Source organism: Bidens hawaiensis, unplaced genomic scaffold (assembly GCF_021521415.1).
Source record: "Bidens hawaiensis isolate Kalapana, Puna unplaced genomic scaffold, B.hawaiensis_p1.1 tig00008819_1, whole genome shotgun sequence".
NCBI lineage: Eukaryota > Viridiplantae > Streptophyta > Magnoliopsida > Asterales > Asteraceae > Bidens > Bidens hawaiensis.
This window is the reverse complement of record NW_027491636.1, coordinates 547883-569009: the sequence shown is the minus strand read 5'-3', so window position 1 is coordinate 569009 and position 21127 is coordinate 547883. Positions and strand designations below refer to the sequence as shown.

At 34.8% G+C, this 21127-nt stretch overlaps 1 protein-coding gene across 1 annotated transcript; it reads right to left on the bottom strand.

Annotated features, from left to right (window-relative positions):
* Positions 1–12640: 12640 nt before the first annotated feature.
* On the bottom strand, positions 12641–15662 carry LOC143530037 (cytochrome P450 93B2-like). The gene is made up of 2 exons (XM_077025676.1): positions 14734–15662; positions 12641–13270 (listed from the first exon to the last, which is right to left on the bottom strand). The coding sequence occupies exons 1-2, from the start codon at positions 15649–15651 to the stop codon at positions 12641–12643; spliced, it is 1548 nt and encodes a 515-aa protein (XP_076881791.1). The 5' UTR covers positions 15652–15662.
* Between the last annotated feature and the right edge of the window lie 5465 nt (positions 15663–21127).

Sequence of the window (21127 nt, the reverse complement as noted above, 5' to 3'; positions counted from 1 at the left end):
CGTCTTGTCCCTTATCCACTTGCACTTGCCATCATCCATTTTTCCACAAGTCTTGCATGACTTTCTCTCCCAAACCTTAGGTTTCTTATCTTCGGGGTTCCAAATCTGACTATCGGACCGTTTAGCAGAGGCGGTCAATTTCTTATCCTTCTTCTCATCAAATTCGTCATTCTCAATGGCGAGGTTATCATAAACCGTCTCAGCCAGTAGCTGAATCAAATGTTGTTGGTTTATTATCCCTAACCAAGGTTCGAACGTTTGATGGCAAGCCTCTTATGTAGCACTTGATTCGTTTTGCTTTAGCATACCCCATGTCAGGCACCAACCTAGACGTGTGGTTGAACTCTATGGTATACTCTCAATGGGTTTTCTTACCTGCCTTCAGTTTTAGGGACTTCAGTTCTATTCTTTCAACCTCTACATTAGCACAAAAGTGTTTCATCACTAACTCCTTAAAACCGTCCCACCCCATATCCTTAACCTCCATGGGAGTCTTCCTTTGCTCAGTTGTCTCCCATCGGGTAGGGAGCCTCATCATCAAAAGATTGGGTAGCAAATCCCATTCCTTGATCGAGAAGACATTCACTAAGTCGGATGACTTTGTCGATAGCAGTTATCCATTGAAGATATCAGCAGCTACAACATCTCACATACAGTCAGCTTTGGTGGATCACAACTTTTGAATGACTTATAGTTGCACCCACCGACACCCTTCTTCTCTTTGTTAACTTTCACAGTCCTGACTACACTCAAGGAAATCCTTTCAGTCTCAGTATCATTCTCAGTATGCTCGGTGGTTTTAGTGTTGCCCTCACTAGGCTTCTTGGTGCTCTTTTTGTTACTTCTAGCAGACTTTTCTGGCTGCATGTTCTTTATTGCATTAGCCACGACTTGGGTAATGACAGCTTGAATAGCATGGTCGAGCTGGTACCCTTCGTTACTACTATGGTCTACCACGACGTCTAGTATGACCTTGAATTAGCAAACAATTCCTTAAAAGGCGACTAGTTAATAGATGGCCTACCACGACGTCCAGTATGACCTCCACGACCTCATATTTTCTTCACACCAGTCATTCGTATTCTAAAAGAAAACACAAACGTTATCACTATAGGAACCATTAGTACAAGAATATTAAGGTAAACAAGTTAATGACAATGGCTAGTTGTAATCAACTAATCACTTTATTCCATGTGTCATATACACTTCCCTTTATGACTTCACTTGTGTTTGGTTCTACAACTTAAACAGTCAAGTAATCAATCGACATATATGTTTGTAGCTTACAATCCTATTTTTAGCAAATAACTTAACAAATAAGCATTCATAGCTATCTCTAGCCTTAAAAGCTATCATACACATAATCTTTCCTCTTTCATATGAACTAAGTCATGTATCTTACCGTTCTCGAGCTTGCTTGAGTGACACATGACTTACTTGAACTGACATCTTCATTTCCTTTCTACTTTTTGTCTCATTATCTGTTCTAAGTTTAAGCGTGTAAGATGCTTATTTCTCTCAAAGTTATACTCTGATACCAACTTGTAAGGCCCTGAATCCCAACATCTTACCAAAAGTTGAACTTACTTATTAACACAGTTCTAAATACAAGAGTTAAATAAACCTTTCGCTTAAAACTTCAAACATTCTTTATAAACCCAATCAAATCTTAATTTAAACAAACATATGAAACTTGTCTTTTAAGTTCAAACATAAAAGAACATAGTAAACCTGTTCTTCCACAAAATTTCAAATCTCTTTATCCTTCTTCCATGTGTGCTCCTCAAGCCAACTATCTCATCCTATTTGTTTACGTGTATACTAAAAGTCAACTACGCTAAGTTATTTTTATTTTAGCAGGAAACATGTCATGCGTTCACATTCATTTACATATAAAATACTTTCTTACCATACTTATCTTACATAGCACTTACTCATTCAATGATTTTATAAGCATCTATAACCCAACATTCATTGATATTATACGAGTCTGCAGTCCTTCATTCACATATATTATAAGGGCATGTAACCCTACATTCACAAATATATAAGGGTCTGTAACCCTGATGTAACATCACAAAAATACCGGATAAATCGTTAAGTTTTCAAAGTATAAGGACCAATTTGAAAATTCTGCTTTCTTGAACCATCGTTATACGCGACGCCCTCATTACAACGTCATCGCGTATCGCTATGACGTGTTCTGACAGGCGATGACACATGCCTCCACGTGTCCCCACGTGGCACCGGGTGTCCAGCCACGTGGCACACGTGGCAAGTCTACTAGGTTACGCGACAATCCTAGTCACGATACGTGATGACCTCCGAATAGTCCCATCGCGTATCTCTATCTAGTAAAATAAATTATAAAGGATTCGTTAACCCATCGCTATACGTGATAGATCCTTGGTAAGACCCATCGCGTATCGCGATGGGTCAGCTGATCAGCGCCTATAAATAGGGCCACCAGTCCATTCTCTCCTCATGTCTCAAGTTATATTTCTCTATATAGAAATCTCTCCCTCTCACTACCTCGTTTTGTGTGCCACCGACCCGGCGTTCGTACCTCAAAATACGTGTCTGTAACATCCCGAAATTTCTAAAGTAATATTTAATATATTATTTTGTCGGGTGAAATAAACGAGTTAGTGGAACGATAATAATAATAGCAAAATATGAAGACTTAGTAGGATAATTAGATGGGATTAGATATAGACCAAAAGGAAATATGGGCCTTCGGTCCATGGCTTAATGGAGTATAAATACCCCCTTAAACCCCAATCCTTTCCATTCCATCCATTTATCCATCCTAATCTCTACACACTCCAAAACACATACGACCCGAACCAAGATCCAAAGGCAAGGACCCGAGCTCGTTGGTGCTAGATCGTCGTGACAAACCAAAGCAACAAGACCAGCTCGTGTTGGTAGTTCGACTCATTTACGGTACGTTTATATCGAGAACATGTTCGTTTAGGTTTGGATTAGTATAGAAATGATAGATCGGTGTTTGTATGGTAAAAACGAATCCTACAAAGCTAAACTTACTGAAAATGGTTAAGATTTGATGGGTTATCGATTGATAAAAGAACCTGTAACCTATATGCCTAAATCGCACCCCTTAAACATCGATGTTAGGCCGATTTGATGGTTGGGGTTTGTAGGCGCTGGTCAGACGATTCCGTGGATACCTAAATCGAGTTATTTGGTTAAGAAACGAAGATGATTAAGGACGAACAGTAGCTGCAGCCGACAACTTCGCCTGCAAGCTAAGTTCGCCTGATGAACTTCGCCTGCAAAGCTAAGTTCGCCTGATGACAACTTCTCCTAAAAGCTAAGTTCGCCTGATGACAACTTCGCCTAAAAGCTAAGTTCGCCTGATGACAACTTCGCCTAAAAGCTAAGTTCGCCTGATGAAAACTTCGCCTAAAGCTAAGTTCGCCTGATGACAACTTCGCCTAAAAGCTAAGTTCGCCTGATGACAACTTCGCCTAAAGCTAAGTTCGCCTAAGGTTTAACTTCGCATAAAGCTAAGTTCGCCTAAGGTTTAACTTCGCCTAAAGCTAAGTTCGCCTAAGGTTTAACTTCGCCTAGAGTCAAGTTCGATTAGAAAATAAATTAAAAACGATAAGTAAAAGTAAGCTAATACTAGGCCACCAGATTAAATCAGGCGAGTATTGATACGTGTAACTTATACAGTCAGCCGAGCTCAGTTAAAGAAGGGATTTACAACTATCGGAGGAAGAAGCAGAGTTCAGGTGAGTTTCTAGCCCCATTTCCTTGTTATGTTTTCGGGGCTGTGTGCATACTCGATGTGAAGTGTGAATACACTTACCTTAAGTGGTAAGTGTATGCTATAGATGTTATACGAGGTATATATTTGATAATGCTTGTCGGTACGTGAACGATCTTCGGATATTGCACGTATCGCCAAGGATAGTAAATTCCAAGTGGTTGATAGTGTGTATGAATGTTATGATGTGACTTGTTTATTACGTAAATACTGAACTGATATGAAGTGTGATATAGGCAGGTAGAGGTAGAGTGTGTTAGAAGTGGCAAGAGTCTAGTAAGGGTGTTAGTGGCATAACGTGAGCGCGTGATAGGGAAAGCCTGTACGTGCCATCGTTATTATGTGTGTATGATTGTTGATGTGACTTGCTTATTATGTAAATGATATGAAGCGTGTTGTAGACAAGTAGAGGTAGAGCGTGTTAGAAGTGGCAAGAGTCTAGTAAGAGTGTTAGTGGCATAACGATAGTACGTGGTAGGGTAAGCCTATACGTGCCTTCGTCATTAAAGTGGCAAAGTGGCATAACGTTATACGTTATTAAAGTGGCAAAGTGGCATAACGTTTGACGTTATTAAAGTGGCAAATGGCATAACGTTATACGTTATTAAAGTGGCAAAGTGGCATAACGTTATACGTTATTAAAGTGGCAAGGTGGCAAAGTGGTAGGCATAAATAAGAGGCTAAGTGGTAATGTAAGCAGGTTAGATAGTGGACTACGTGTCTGCGGATACGTATATGATGCATGTAGTGGTTGTATGATAAGTTGCTTGATTAACTAGAACTCACTCAGCGTAGCTGACTTTTAGTATGCACGCAGGTGATCAGACCAAAGAACTAGCATGAGGATGGCACATGGCATGGATTGAACGGCTGGCATCTTAAGATGGAAGAAAAGATGTTTTAAATATAATGATTTGTTTCATAGTATCAAAGAAGAGATTGAATGTTTTGTATCGAATGCTTCAAGTAAACGTTTCTGCGAAAGTTTTAATTAACTCTGATTGCAAGAACTGTGTTTATGAGTAAATCCGACGCTATAGTAGGGCTACCGGGTTCGGGGCCTTACAGTGTCCTAAGCCGACGCTGCCTCAAAGTACGTGCCAATCCAAGACGACCTGACACCCGCCTTGAAGTACATGCCAACGAAGACCAATGACCGATGTGCCTCAATTTGCGTGCAAGAGAATTATTGATTAAGATTCTCGATAAACATGAAAGCGTCGATGTGATGCCCGAAAGTCTAGGAAAATATAAGCCAAACAAGGTAGGGGGTATGCCAAAAGGTTTAGACCCTAGTCGAGGGTATACTCAATACCTCGAGAATATAACAAAGAAAATATAAATAAGAATTTGAATTTAAAATAATTCTTTGTTATAAATATTATTGTTATTTAAGTTTCTTAAATAATAAGTAAAGAAATAAAGTATACATTTCTTCGAGAAGAAGAAACGTAGTAAAACAGGTAAAAATTAAAGGTTTAAACATGTCAAATAAAGAAAAGATGTTTTGAACTAAAGGTTCATAAAGAAAATATACTAGAGGTAAAAATTATACAAAAAAAAGACTAAAGGTCTAAATCTAGATTATTGATCTAGTATTAACAAAAGGGTATACTCGTACTATAGGTCCAATATAGCTAAAGAAATATTAACCGATCAGTGAAGTGAAGCTGATCCTTTCAAGGTGAATACGCCCCAAACTTTTATATCTTGTTTAATCGAGTCAAAGTAAATTTATTACATGAGATTACGTATCTCTAAAACATTATGAACAAAAGTAATCACTGGCCCTCAGGCGGTCGTGTACATTTGTTTGGATCATTACATATGTGGCAGACGGTGGGCACACCGAACCACACCTGGTTATATGCCTCCGCCACGATGGGCCGGACCTAAGTTACATCCGAGAGAGGGTAATCATGTGTATACTGATGGTAGCTAAGTAATCTTGAAAGATGCGGTGTTTGCTAATTTGTTTCGAGTAGAGCTTAAGTTTATAATTGTGATTTAAGTTTTTAACTTGATTATTCCTAAGCCACGATGGGCCGAGACCTAAGTTATGTCTTGAGGGGTAATTAAGTAAATAAAATATTTTATGCGTCAGCTTATTCACCAGTATGTGTTGCTGATGTATTTTCAAACTGTTTTATAGGTAACGAAGGATAAGCACTTTGATGTGCGAAACGCGGTCTATAAAAACTTAACCTAACCTAGACACTCTAGTTTTAAATTTATAAATCTAGACTATCCTAATACTAGACCACTAGACATGCAAGTGTACCTATCAACTGTAGTAAAGCCTAATGAAGTCCGGATGTCGAACCCACGAGACACTAGCGACACCTAAACTAGACTCTAACTAATAACTTAAATAAATTGATTTTATTGATTTTTGTCTTTTTTATTATTAAATATAAAATAAATAATACTTACTCTAAACTAGACACGGACAAATCGGTTTAGAACTCAAATAGGGGAAACTACTACCTAGGCAAGGAATCCCACTAGTCAAGTCGTAAACTTTCAGAATTGGATTTATGATTGGTACCGTATTCTAAAAATATGAAATTTAAGGAATAACTAAAGTACGCTAGATCTCCTCCCGGTCTCACCAACAATACCTAAGAACCCTAAATATCATGTAAGCTCACGGTTTAATGGTTCGGATCACCTCCCGGTCTCACCTTGCCTAACTATGTTAAGGTACCCAAAGATTAAATCACATTCCGGTCTCTCTAATCACAAAACACCCTAAGGCGTAGAGGGGTATTTTTATTGAATTCGGCTATAACTCGGATCTGTAAAAATCTAAAGGAATCTAGGGTAACTTACTCCCGTGCAATCACTACCCAAACCCACAAAAAAAAAAAACAGACGACACTTAATTAGCTCCCGGTCTCTCAAGTGGCAGAATACTAGGTATCTCTACACTCTCGATTACCGTTCCTATGGAATACGTTAACAATATACCATAAACTAGTTGTAAACACACAGTAAACAATCTAATACGCATCCATACATGAAAGACATTCACAAAGACACATATGGAACAATAAATTGATTATAAATTAATACCAAATACGCATATGCTTCACAACCAAATAAAATAAAAACTTTACCAAAACATGAACCAATCAATAAATAATCCAAAACCAAAAATAAAACGAGTCTAAAAAGTATTCATCCAAACCCAGGCAGTATAACAGTTTAGCCAATCATAATAATCATCGATGAAACAAAGATATAACAAATAATACGGTTCATCGAAAAAGAAATAAACATAATTGAGCTAATAGCCTCTGAGCTTAAATTATTGAGTTGTGTGTCTGCTTGCTTAATTAATTCACTTTTTTTGAAACTTGCCGTGAGTCACTTTGACGTGTTTGCTTGCTTCTATTTTTTTCTTCTTCTCTGCTCGTTAAACACCCCCCCAACAGGGGCTGCCCCTCTTGTGCGTACTCCTCCTAGGGTTCTCCCAAAAATAAAGCCACGCTTGAATAATTATAATCCTATATCTTTTCCATTCTAGATCCACCGTCCTATTTTTTCTTCACACTCGTGGGCCCCTATCTTCATATGTAAATTGCAATTGACCATAATTAATTATTAAGCCTACATATTAAAATCCAACAATGTATACGTCAAATAAGTTGAACATAGAGAATATTAATTATTAATTAATTTAAATGAAATAACTTAAATAATTAACTAAACTTATTTTACGTGAGTAAGTCTAGAAAAACCTTAATTCAATTACTTTTCCTTATAACAAAATTTGAATTTTAAATACATAGTTTAAAATAACACTTGATGATCACAAGTTTATAAATTTAATCAATTTTAGCTCATCGTCTCGTGAAACCTTTAAAACTTTAATTATGAACCAATAAAAAATATTATTCCACAAAAACCAACTCAAAACAACTCAAAAGCGTAGGACATATTAATATAATTTATGTATATTTTAGACCACATCACACTTGAAGAATCGAAGTCTTCAATAAACGAGATGGATGGCTAAGATTATTTTGTTAAATGTTAAACTTAAATGGTGGTTTTGTTTAAACAAGTAATTTTTTTAAACATTAAACGGGTATTTTATAATCCCGTATTTTGTTATGTAAATATTAATATTTTAATCCACACTAATATATTTCTGCAATTAACCCTTAACTCTGATTTATTTATAAAAGCAGGTACCAATTGATGGTCACACGCCCAGGCATAAGATGAGGGTGTGACACCTACATTAATAGATATTATATGGGTTTATAACGCTTCATTCACAAATATTATAAGGGTTAAACCTAACGTTCACATACATACTCGTGATATTTTATTCAAAGACTAAATTGATTTGAGCATGGATTCGCTTGCTTGTGGTAGCAATGCCAAGAAAAGTTTGGCTTTGCTTGTGAAGTTGAAGCTTGCTTGAGAGGAATGTCTAGTTGTTGCCAAAAAGAAAAATGAAGGATTCAAGCATATTACTCAACTGATTTCATGGTACTATCTTAAAGATCGATTCATATACTAAATTCGAAAAATATTATTGAATTAAATTCATATTGAAAAAAATATATAACATTATCTTCCTAATATCTTAACAAATCATTTCATATAAACATATACTTATACATTATAGTTCAACAAATAGTTAATATTAATCATGACATCAGCAACCAACAAAACATGATAAAAATTACAAAGATCCACAAAAAATTCATCACCTTGGTATTCACTGCCATCGTCTTCTATTCACAAACCAAAAACAAGTTCTTTAACTTCCCAACATGAGAAAGAAATCATTCAATAAAACTTGTAACATCCGTTCCCTCACACCACCAATATTGTCTACTTTGCCCACGAAGAGCTCACGAATTTGTTTTTGTTTGCCCAGGTAGAGACTTCCCAGGAGGTCACCAATCCTGCTACTACTCCCATTTGAGCACGCTTAATAGTGGAGCTCTTCTCTTGTCCACTACCGTCAAGCTCAAAATGCGTTGGTGATTTAAGATGCAAGACATTTACTTATGAACCAAGGATTTCTTGTCAACAGCCAATATGGAATTTTCCTAGAATGTTACAAAACTCTTATTAGACATAGTCAATATGATAGTGAAAATAACTTTAAATGTCAACAAATAGTAACAAATTCTATGATATAGCATATAATACCAGATTTCCTATTGAACTAACTATTCTACTAACTTGGCAATTCTAATTGACAGCAAATCTATATCTCCTATTATGCTAACAATTCCATAATCTACCATGGAATTACACACAGAATATCCAAATCAATTTTACTAAACCCCAAATTGTTATACATATTCAAAAATTGTCCCTTCAAAATGATGGAGAACAATACAAACACCCAAAGAAGTGTTTAGATAAAAGAAAGTCAGTTTGATCATAATATTATATATGTATAAACAACAAAACAAATCCTTGCTTTTCCATAAGAAGCAACATATTTAATGAACATTCTAATTAGAACTACTAAACAAAACAGTACAACTAATTATGTGATTTTGTCATCAAAATGATGAAGAAGAATACAAACACCCAAAGAACACCTAAGATCAAAAAATAAAATTTGATCATAATGTTACATCTATATAAACAAAAAAACAAACACTAACTTTTCTAAAGAAGATAGATATTCAATTAACACTCTAATTAGATATACTAACTAAAAGAGAACAACAAATTATGTTATTATTTCTACTCATAACAATTTTACAACATTTATTTCCATCACACAGTTTCATTAACTGCAACAAATTAACAATTTTGAAAATACTCACCTTATGCTCTCTCTTTTCAAGACTTAACATACTTATCTCTTACAATGCTCATATACATTCAATTTCAAAAAAACTATTAAAAGTTTCGATTTAATATAATTTACATACCCAGAGCCCTGCTTGCGGTGCGCGCATATAATGTATATATGTGTGAACCCTCGGGTGGGCAAAAGTAAAATTGCACTAATTTTGACGTTAGTTTACTAATCTCGTGAAAATAACGTTAAAAGTGGCGGAAGGTCAATCAGGCATCATGTGGTGGCGTTGATAGCCGAAAGACAAGGGCACATGCACCAATCAGCCGGTGTCCCGATGATTGAGTGCTATGTGCCTTATATCCAAGGCTTGATGCAAAACTACTATCGAGCCGGGGGTCTCACCGGAAGCAGCCTCTCTATCCCTATGGGATAGAGGTAAGGCTGTCTACATCTTACCCTCCTCAGACCCTACCATAGCATTGCTATTGGTGGGATATACTGAGTACGATGATGATGATGATGATGATAATTTACATACCCAAGTAAATTTCGTTGATGATCTATAACTATGTAATCTAATATATTGATCCATATAATGAAAATCAATGCTGAAAATTATAAAATAAATTGAAGTTACCTTATTGTTCTTCATTATAATCCATATCATCAGGAAGATCATCAAAATCAGATTATGTGTTTAAAGGCCACTAATAATCACTTGACGCTTTTTACCGACTTCTTCCTCAAACTCATCTAATAAGTGCTCTGTCAATGTCTGGATTAAAAAAAATTACTCTCTAACATAAACAATCGGGCCCTCCTCTTCATTAATTGTTAGCTTCAATCATACCAGATATCCAGTATATCAATTCTCTTGCTAGATAAGAATATGATCGGATATGAGAATAGAGAGAAGATAGAGTTTCTTGAAAGAATTTTATCATGATAATACATGCACGAATTTCAAACGTCGGGTTGCAATTATCACATCTATTTTCCAATTAAAATAAATATTTTCCAATTAACATATTTAAAGTAAAACAAATAATCTTCATAAACATATGTTAAAACAAAACAAAAAGAAAACTATTTGAACTTGGAACGAGCATGAAGAGTATCACTCAAGATCTTTAATCTCTAACTGGACCGATAATAAGATCAAATTAACATTAACTAAATCTATATTGAGAATTCTAAAAGAAATATAAAAATATATGCAAAACCTATCACTCAAGATCTTTGATCTCCAAACAGACCCGATAATAAGATCAAATTAACATTAATTAGAAATATATTGAAGTTTTTAAAAGAAATATAAAAAATACATGCAAAACACTAAAACCAAGATCTTTCGTCTCTAACCAGAACATGATGAAATGGAAACATTGTTAAATTTGTTTGTAAAGAATAAAGTATATTTCACATTTAATAAACTTATATTGAAATATCTAAAAAAATATAAAAATATAACCAAAAGCTTAGCTTACATAAAATAATCTACCTCAATATCATTTTAATCATACACCGCTTATAGTAAAACCATTTATACAAATCTCCATAACTTGTACTATATAAGACAATTGATCTATAGCTAGTAGAAATGATATTGAATTACATTACTGTTTACTCTTTTGCTCATCCACATATGCCAATAAATAACTAAAATATAATACAAACACTTACAAGCATTATACAAGCAATATTAAAAAACATAAAAAATTAAAAGTAACCCGTATAACACGTGGACTATAAGCTAATATATATATATATATATGTATATATATATATATGAGACAATGTAAATTAAGACACTTGATTTTAAGAGTTCTACAAAGAGTTTTACAAGTGATAATGAATAAAGTACATTTGTTAGTAAGGGTAAACTTGTCTTTTAAACACAATCCATTCAACTTACAAGTTTGGCCCCTCATCTTTAACCATATTTTATTTTTAATTTAATTTTTAAATTAACTTACTACCCATAATATTTAAACGGCTATAACATTTTCATACATTGATAATTTAATAAAAAAAATTATATTATAAAAACGAGTATTTTATTCTCTTTAATTTGAATATGATATTGCAATAATTTTTTAAATTTAAATAAATTAGTATGTTATGTAAGGTGTTCAGTGTCGGTTTTGATGGTTTTGATGGTTTTGAAGTCGTTAAACTTGTGAGTCCAACCGTTAGTGACGATTTTTTTCGTCCAAAACCAAACTGAATCATTGATAGTCGAAACCGAATCGTTACCAACGATCTGGTTCCAGTTTGATTTTACAGTTTAAACTTTAATAATAAATTTAGTTTATAATGATTATTAATTTAACTATACCATAAATTTTAACTAAACACTAACATAATATGATACTTAAAAGGATCATAAATAAAGAATGATAATTTTAGCCACATAAATGATAAAGATTAATGGAAGACCTATGACACGAAATAATAAAAAAGATTAAAAAAATCATATTGCAATTAGGTTAATTTAAAGTTGTAATAGCAAAGAAATTTGTATTAAAAAGATTATATTCAATTGCATTTTAACTATATCTAATATATATATATATATATATATATAACAAAACATATCTAATAATTAATAATAAAAAAGATTAAAATGCATTCAACATTTACAGTTTGGTTTGGTTTCATATGGCCGGTTTTCAGTATAAACCGCGAACCAACCGAACCAACCGTTCACTACGTTTTGAAAATTTGAATCCGACCAACTAACCAAAAGTAGAAAAAAGAAAAGAAAAGAGAAGCCATACCAATGCACGGTTTAAACAATTTCAAGGTTTTAACCGAACCATAAACAATCATATTCATGATTAACGGGGTCTGTGTTCAAACACCTAGTGCATCGCGCGGGCACCCATCTAATATATATATATATATATATATATATATATATATATAAGAAAGATATTGTCACTACCAATATTGAAGTAGCCATTAAGCATAGGCCCCACAAGAAACAATATATTATTACAAACTAGAATCATATATATCATCATTTCGTTGGTAAAATAACAGCCATGCTAAAGTAAACGTCAGATTTGAGGAGAGTTCTTGCGAAGGGATGGAAAACAGATCAGATCCGTCGCTCTTGGAGCGGTGAGTCCACCCCGTTCATCCATACTCAACATTTGTTTATCGTTTACATTCCATTCAAAGCATTGTACAAGTGCAGAAATCATCCTTGGGAGTTGTCTCATAGCCATATTTATACCGGGACAACTTCTTCTTCCACTTCCAAAAGGCAAAAGTTGAAAATTTTGCCCCCTAATATCTAAAGAGGCTTTAAGAACACCACCGTCTAAAAACCTATCAGGTTTGAACTCTAACGGATTTTTCCAGTACTTTGGGTTTCTTCCAATTGACCAATTATTGACAAATAACAAGGAGCCAGCAGGGATGTCGTACCCAGCTTTAACACTCACGATTTCGTTTGACCGTCGTGTTAGCATTGGAATCGGTGGATGAAGTCGGAAGGATTCTTTTATGATTGCTTGTGTATATGGCAGGTTTGGTGCATCCGACTCATCGACTAACCTCGTGTTTCCGATGACTGCATCAATCTCTTTTCTTGCTTTTTCAGCGACTTTAGGGTTATTAATAAGTTCGACTAATGTCCATTCGATGATTGCAGTTGACGTATCTGTTCCAGCCGTAATAAAGTCCTACGAAACAAGTTCCTTCAGTAATTTGAGTTTTTCATATTCCTTTTTATATTCTCAAAGTAGCGGAACATGTTATTATAAATAGTACAATCTTGGGAAAAATATTCTTTAAAAAAAGGGATATTGGTTTTTAATACTCTCAACTTTCACCCGTTGGTTAATATTACTCCCAACTTTCACTTTGTCTCCCACAACTCCCAACTTTCACTTTGTTCAACCTGTTTGTATTTATCACTCCCCGTTAACCAACGACTAACGTCGTTAGTGAAGATGCTGACGTGGCTTTTTAAAACTTTTTTTTAGTTAAGCCAGACATAAGGTGGCATGCCTACTTGGAAATTACCGTTTTTTATATTAAACATTTTTATATATATCAAACATCAATAACAATATTTAAACAAAGCATGAGATTCAACAATCTGCAAATCAACCTCATCATCACCAACATCATCATCATCCCACTCGTCACCATCGGATTCTGAAACCCAAGCTCCGGATTCCGATAGCCCTGGAATCACAAAACCCACCTCCTATCATCTTCAATTCCAAAATTCTCATTCAAAATCTCACCAATTAGGGTTTCATCTAAAACCCTAACTCCTGTATCCACCAATGAAAACACATTATGGGTTTCAATTCACATTTATTCACAACCAAATTCAACTTCTTATCATCCAACTTTGAGCCTTATAGAATCTCATCATCTCATCATCATAGCTTGGAACCTAACGGTATCAATCAAACGAATATCTGGCGACGTCGATGACTTTACCAGCGGGACGACATCGACCGGAGTATAGATCGCCGAACTCATCGTCTTCTACTGGATTATGAAGCTAGTGTGAAAAAAACGGTGAAATTGGATTCCGGTGGTGAGTCATATGTGTTATGTGGGTTGAATCATGATTGGTGTGATGGTTTGAAGGTGAATGATAATGTGGATTATGTTGATTTTGATTTGAATTTAGGGTCTGATGGTTTTTAGGGTTTGAAGATGAATGATAATGTGAATTGTGTTATTGATGTTTGTTACAAAAAAAAAAAAGATAATTTCCAAGTATGCATGCCACCTCTTGTCTGGCTTAATTTCTTGCTTAATTGAAAAAATTAAATAAAAAAAAGCCACGTCAGCGTCTTTACTAACGAAGTTAGTCGTCGGTTAACGAGGGAGTGATATAAACAAATAGGTTGAAAATTAGGAGTGATGGTAGACAAAATGAAAGTTGAGAATGATATTAACCAACGGGTGAAAGTTGAGAGTATTAAAAACCAATATCCATTAAAAAAACACCTATAAAAACTAAATAGTAAGAAAACATAATTTGTTCCAATGAACGCCCGTGAAGAATATATGCTCATAGCGACGTCGATAAGAGACATGAGTGTCGATTTCTGGCACGAGACGAACCCATACAAAAACACTCATATTATTTTAAAAAAAAACAAATAGTAATTAGACTTACCAAAATCAAGGCTTTGATGTGGTTTCTGGTAATCTTAATCTCAGCTTTCTCATCCTCAAAAACATCTAGCAACAAGTCTATAAAATCTCTACCTTTGCCATCTTTACCCTTCTTCCCTTCTCTGCTTCTCATTTCTTCCCTCTCAGATATGATCTTTTCAAGCAAAGCATCATACCTTGTACGTATATCCTCGTATCGCTTCTTAAAGCCTTGCAAATCTAACTTCTTGCAAAACCATATAAAATCCGAAACATTAAACTCTCCAAATATCTTTGTCACTTCCCGTACAAGATTTTTTACTTCTTCTGCGTCACTTCTGTTTAGAGAGTATCCAATACCCATCATCATTTGACATATAACATTGCTTGAAATCTTCAACAACTCATTTGTCATATTCACACTCTCATTTTGTTTCGATTTCACCGTTAACGTTCGTAGAAGCTCGTGTAATTCACGGGTTCGAATAGGGAGGAAATGGCCGAGATTCTGGCTGCCTAGAAGCTCGACCGTCGACATTTTCTTTACAAGTCTCCAGTATGGCCCATACGGTGCGAATGCAAAGGCGACACCGTAAGTAATATGTTCAATGGCTAATGTGTGTTCTCTATAAGAGAAGGTGAGGTCATGTTTTTGGAGCAGTTCTTGGGCTAGTTCTGGAGTGTCCACGATGACACATGAGACCGAACCGAGACGGAGGTGGATTAGGGGGCCGTAGCGGGCGGAGAGGCGTTGGAACGACTGGTGGATGAGTGGACCGAGGTGGTGTAGGTGACCGATGATTGGTAACGATGGTGGGCTTGGCGGGAGACGATGGTTTGGCTTCCTTTTAGTGAATAATAACACGAACAATGAGGAGATGATCAAGACTAAAGCAATTACTACTGGAAAAACACTTTGGACCACTTCTAGTGTATTCATGGTTAGATACTAACATGAAGAGAGATGTGAGTGAAATTAAGAAGATATGAAGGAAGGGAGATGAGAGATTGATAACAAACAAAAAGGTAACAAATATCTCATTTTTTCATACTCTTGCAGAGGAGGACACATATGCTAATAACTGGCAACATAAACTCTTGCAAGAAGAGGACACGTATGCTAATAGCTGGCAACAATAGAATGTTATAGGTACTTGTAACTTAAGCATAAAAATTGATAGGGGGTATAAAGTAGCAAAATATGAGAGACCAGCAACTTTTAAATTAATATTTATATAATTAGTAAGACGCAGGGTACAAAATTAGCTTCTTCAATTATAATTATCCAGACATTATTTAATATATGCTATTGGCCTCACTAAATAAATTTAATGGACTTTATTAAAAACTTGATTGGGCCAACATGCATATGCATCCTTCCCATATAAAGCTGATCCTTCTCACCATATATATTTTCTCACATTCACTCACATCTATTTTCAAATTTAAAAAATAATTTTTGTATTTTATCATAATATTTTTTCTCTCATTCACTCACATCCATTTTCAACAAATATTTAAATTTGTAGTTTATAAATAGTGACTTGTCAAATATACAGAAAATTCACTATAATTATATTTTTTTCAATCATAACACCCTAAGTCACTTTATAGATTATAAGAAAGTAAAAAAACACCTCACAGAATATGTTGGATAGGAAGTGAATGCTTTCACGGATTAACGTTAGTTGATGAACTCACAAGACTAAATATTGTTCTCCGAAATGGCCAGGAAAGAGCTAATTAATTGGGCTATGGGATCAAAGAAAATACATATGGTCTGAAAATAAATATATAAAAATATAGACAATTAAACTTTGTTAAATAAACTTACATGGTCAACCGAATAGACTTACTTGGTCAACCAAAATTGTCTTTTTCTTTATTGAAAAACATTACAAAGGACTCAAAAATGATTGTTAGGAACCATAAACAAAAGTAAGAAAGCATCGGTAGTCGACTGGTAACAACCATCAGTCATAGTAACCGAATTCCTTGGCGGTATCATAACCACTTAATCAACCTTCACAAATACATAGAAGGTGATGCGTGCGTGTGAAATGCAAATGCGCTATCAAAACAATACATTACGCTTATAATATCACGACGTACTTAATCAACCTTCACAAATACATAGAAGGTGATGCGTGCGTGTGAAATACAAATGCGCTATCAAAACAATACATTACGCTTGTAATATCACGACGTGTACTTCGCACCCTTTTGGCTCCTACCATCTTCAATATTGCTATGGAAGTAATACCCAAGATATACTCCCACGTATACACCAATCTAAGGTTTACTCACTCACCTATGTTGGGCACGTGTTATCCATTACCTCCTTTCATGTTTCTTATCAAACTGATCACTAATTTGAACATCGGCCTCATCATATTAGCTCAACTTGACAACTTTTGACATATTTTGTCATACTCCCATCTACAGCCTAGGCGTGTGATCCATAGTTTGTACCGTTTTTTTAAATAAACCAGAGTTAAGGTTTATTAGCGGAAATATAGCATGGATATAATATATATATATATATATTTCAAAACACGGGATTATAAAAATGCCCGTTTAAAGTTTACAAAAGCTTTCTTGTCTGTTAAACCACCATTTACATTTATATGTATCAAAAGATTTATCTGAGCCAACAGATCGCCTAATAGCTACTTCGTTCCCAAGCACATATTATTCATTACCTGTAAAACAGTTTAAAAATACGTCAGCAACACATGATGATGAATAAGCTGACGTAAAAATATTTTATTTACTTAATTACCCTTGAGACATAACTTGGGTTTCGGCCCATCCTGACTTAGGAATAATCTAGTTAAAAAATCTAAATCACAATTATAAACTTAAGCTCAATTGAAACCGCTCAGTAAAAAACACCACATCGTTCGAGATTGGTTAGCTATCATCAGTATACACGTGATTACCATATCCCGGACATTACTTAGGTCCGACTCGTCATGGCGGAGGCATAACCAGGTGTGGCGCAGTGTGCCCAACGTCTAACCACATATGAAAGGATCATGACAAACGTACATGACAGCCTGAGGGCCATGATTACATTTGTTTATAACGTTTTAGATATATGTAATCTCATGTAATCAATTTAATTGACTTGATTAAACTAGTTATAAAATTTTGGGGTGTATTCAGCTTTTGTTTTATCAGCTTCACTTCATTAATTTTCTTTATCTTTCTTGTTACCTCGGACCTATTAACAATCTAGCTTTAGATCTTTAGTCTCTAATCGCATAATATTTACCTCGATTATCATTTCTTTCAAACCTTTAGTTAAAATTATCTTTTATTTATTAAACATGTTCGAACCTCTTGTTCGACTATTTATCTTTCAAAATACTACGTTTCTTCTTCTTGAAGAAACGTACATTTTATTTCTTATTTATTTAAGAAACTTAAATAATGTCTTTATTAATAACAAGAAATTATTTATATCAATATCTTTTATCAAATAATATTTTTCTTTTATATTTTCAAGATATCGGTATACCCTCGACTAGTGTCACACCCCAAACTACGATGGAATGTCGGGGCGTAACTGATTGCACAATAGCTCTTAAGACACTATTAATGAGATAGTGACAATAACTAATTATTAAATTTCAAAATAATCAAGTACATCACAAATTGAAATAAACATTGTCCAAGTAAAACGTAACTTAAAACAAATAAATTTCAAGATAAACGTTCGTTGATATCCTAATGGTATCAAATCTACTTGCTTCAACTTCTTTCATCAGATATATGTACCTGCAACATGCGTAAAATTATATATAGTTTGTCAACACAACAGTTGGTATAAACCCTAGTTTGATTTTGATCCCAATTGAGGATCAATTACCCTAAATTTATATAAAACCTAGTTTGATTTTAATCCCAATTGAGGATTAATTACCCTATGTCAGTAGAAATTGACTTAGGGCTTTTAATCCTTGTTTAATTCCATTTAAGAAGCATAATAAATTACTAGAAAATTATTTGAATTGACAGTGAATGATATGTTAGGGTTTCAGACAAGAACACGAACTCAATCTTGGTTTTAAACAATTCCTGGAATGAAACTGATATAAGGGATATGTTAGCGCTAATTAATTGAGTTTTGGACGTGTATATATAGCCTAACCATGACGATTTAACCGTGATTTGAGAAGGTCGAATATTTAAATCAAGTTTGCTGATATATGTCACACCCCCAACTTAGGCCTAGGCGTGTGACTCACAGTTGGTACCGATTTTGTAAATAAATTAGAGTTATGGATTAATGCGAAAATATTTGCGTGAATTAAAATATTAATATTTACATATCAAAATACAGGAATATAAAATACCTGTTTAATGTTTACAAAAGATTCAATGTTTATATAAAAACCACCATTCAAATTTAATATTTAACAAAATGATCTAAGCCATCAGATCGCCTAGTAACGACTTCGATTCTTCAAGCGCTTATCCTTCGTTACCTGTTAAACAGTTTGAAAATACGTCAGCAACACGTGCAGATGAATAAGCTGACACAAAAATATTTTATTTACTTAATTACCCCTCGAGACATAACTTAGGTCTCGACTCATCGTGGCTTAGAAATAAGCAAGTTAAAAACTTAAAACACAATTACAAACTTAAGCTCAAATCGAAACCGCTCAGCAAACACCGCAACGTTCGAGATTACTTAGCTACCATCAGTATACATATGATTACCCTCTCTCGGGCATAACTTAGGTCCGGCTCGTCATCGCGGAGGCATATAACCAGGTGTGGCGCGGTGTGCCCATTGTTTAACCACATATGTAAGGATCCAAACAAACGTACACGACATCCTGAGGGCCAACGATTACTTTTGTTCATAATGTTTTAGAGATATCTAATCTCATGTAATCAATTTACTTTGACTCGGTTAAACAAGTTATAAAAGTTTGGGGCGGATTCACCTTTAAAAGGATCAACTTCACTTCACTAATCGAGTTGTCTTTGCTATCTCGGACCTATAGTACGAGTAGAACCATTTGCTATTACTAGATCAAAAATCTAGCTTTAAACCTATAGTCAATTTTGTATAATTTTTACCTAGATTATATTTGCTTTTCGAACCTTTAGTTCAAAATATTATTCCTTTATCATATATACTCAAACATTTAGCTTGATCATTTTATATTTCTAAATACTACGTGTCTTCTTCTCAAAGAAAACGTATATTTTATTTCTTTACTTTAATATTTAAGAATCTTTAAATAATATTTTGTTACTAACAAAGAATTACATCTATATCCTTATCTTTTATATATATTTTCTTTGTTTTATATCTTCTTCATTTATTTTCTCGAGGTATCCAGTATACTCTCAACTAGGGTGCAAGCCTATTTTAATATTATAATATTATTTTACTTGGGAAGAACCCCTACCTTGATTGGCTTATATTTTCTAGACTCTCGGGCAGCACCTCTACGCTTGCACGTTTATCGAGGAATCTTGGGCAACACTTCTTTTGGCACGCAAATCGAGGTATGTCGATCGTCAATCTTCATCTGCACGCACTTCGAGACAGGGTCTCGGCTCGTCGCGTGGTGGAACGTACTTCGAGGCAACTTTGGTATTTGGGCACGGTTTACGAGGTATGAACGTCGGGTCGGTGGCACACTTATTGAGGTAGAGAGTAGTATTTCGAGAGAGAGAGAGAGAGAGAGAGAGTGAGTGAGTGAAAGGTGTGAGTATGAATGAAGGGCCGATGGCCCTATTTATAGGATGATCGAGCTAACCCATCGCTGCACGCGATGGGTCTTTGCCTTGGGTCCATCATGTTTGGAGATGAATCATCGGCAGATTTATTATTATTCTATTTCATAGCGATACACGATGGAACCTTTATAGGCTATCGCGTATTGTGACTAGCCTTGTCGCGTAACCAGTAGGCTTTCCACGTGTGTCACATGGCTAAACACGTAGTGCCACTTGGAGACACGTGGCGGGGCATGTGTCATCGTCTGTTAGACCACGTCATCGCGAAACGCGATGACGTTGAGGCTTAGGGGAATCGCGTATCGTGAAACCTCTTATTATGGGGTTCTGTGACATACCCATCATTATACGCGATGGGTTATCTTTTTGATCCATTGAGCATCGCGATGGGTCAATTGATAAGATTTTTCATTTCTGGTCCTTTAACTTTGAACACTTGATGAATTTGGATCAAAATTTTCATGATGTTACAATATATCTAAAGATAAATGATGTGATAAACGTGTTTTTGTTAGATAATGGTGAAAGATTGTTTCATAAGTTTTAAATTTGAATCATAGCTCGAATTGGATAGAGATTTGAAGATAAAAAGAACCTAGATGGGCTAAACAAGTCATAAACGAGCAGACGCAGCTGCGAAACGAACCAGA

Coding starts and splice junctions, on each gene's coding strand:
- LOC143530037 (XM_077025676.1), bottom strand. CDS start 15,651: ATGAATACACTAGAAGTGGTCCAAAGTGTTTTTCCAGTAGTAATTGCT. Junction 13,271..14,733: donor ACATCAAAGCCTTGATTTTG/GTAAGTCTAATT, acceptor CTTGTTTCGTAG/GACTTTATTACGGCTGGAAC.